Below are 225 nucleotides of genomic sequence, written 5' to 3'. Positions count from 1 at the left end.
GAGTGAGGTGTAAACGCTAGTGTAAGAGTCTGTTCTGAAGCAGTGAGCATGCGAAGAAGACACTGCGACGGGCGGCCTTTCTTGCTTGGAATCAGCAACTAGAGCGTGTTGCTGACAGGCCACTGCTTCAAAGGGCAGCCAGACCGATGGCCGCAATAGCAAAGACAAGCAAATTCGGGGCAACAACAGAGGCAGAACCTGTGAGGGATGCCTTGATCTTGTTCC

General features: G+C 52.9%; 1 protein-coding gene across 1 annotated transcript in view; it reads right to left on the bottom strand.

The window, feature by feature from the left end:
* Window positions 1–127: 127 nt before the first annotated feature.
* Window positions 128–225, bottom strand: part of EMH_0089470 (SAG family member) — a gene marked incomplete at both ends in the record, with an annotated part of 1,020 nt that continues 922 nt past the window's right edge. The window contains one exon of the mRNA XM_013501427.1: window positions 128–198. Within this exon, the coding sequence (XP_013356881.1) occupies window positions 128–198 (71 nt within the window). The remainder of the gene's footprint in view (window positions 199–225) is intronic.

Source organism: Eimeria mitis, genomic scaffold, assembly GCF_000499745.2.
Source record: "Eimeria mitis Houghton genomic scaffold, Emh_scaff6871, whole genome shotgun sequence".
Classification (NCBI taxonomy): domain Eukaryota; phylum Apicomplexa; class Conoidasida; order Eucoccidiorida; family Eimeriidae; genus Eimeria; species Eimeria mitis.
This window is presented reverse-complemented; position numbering and strand designations above follow the sequence as displayed.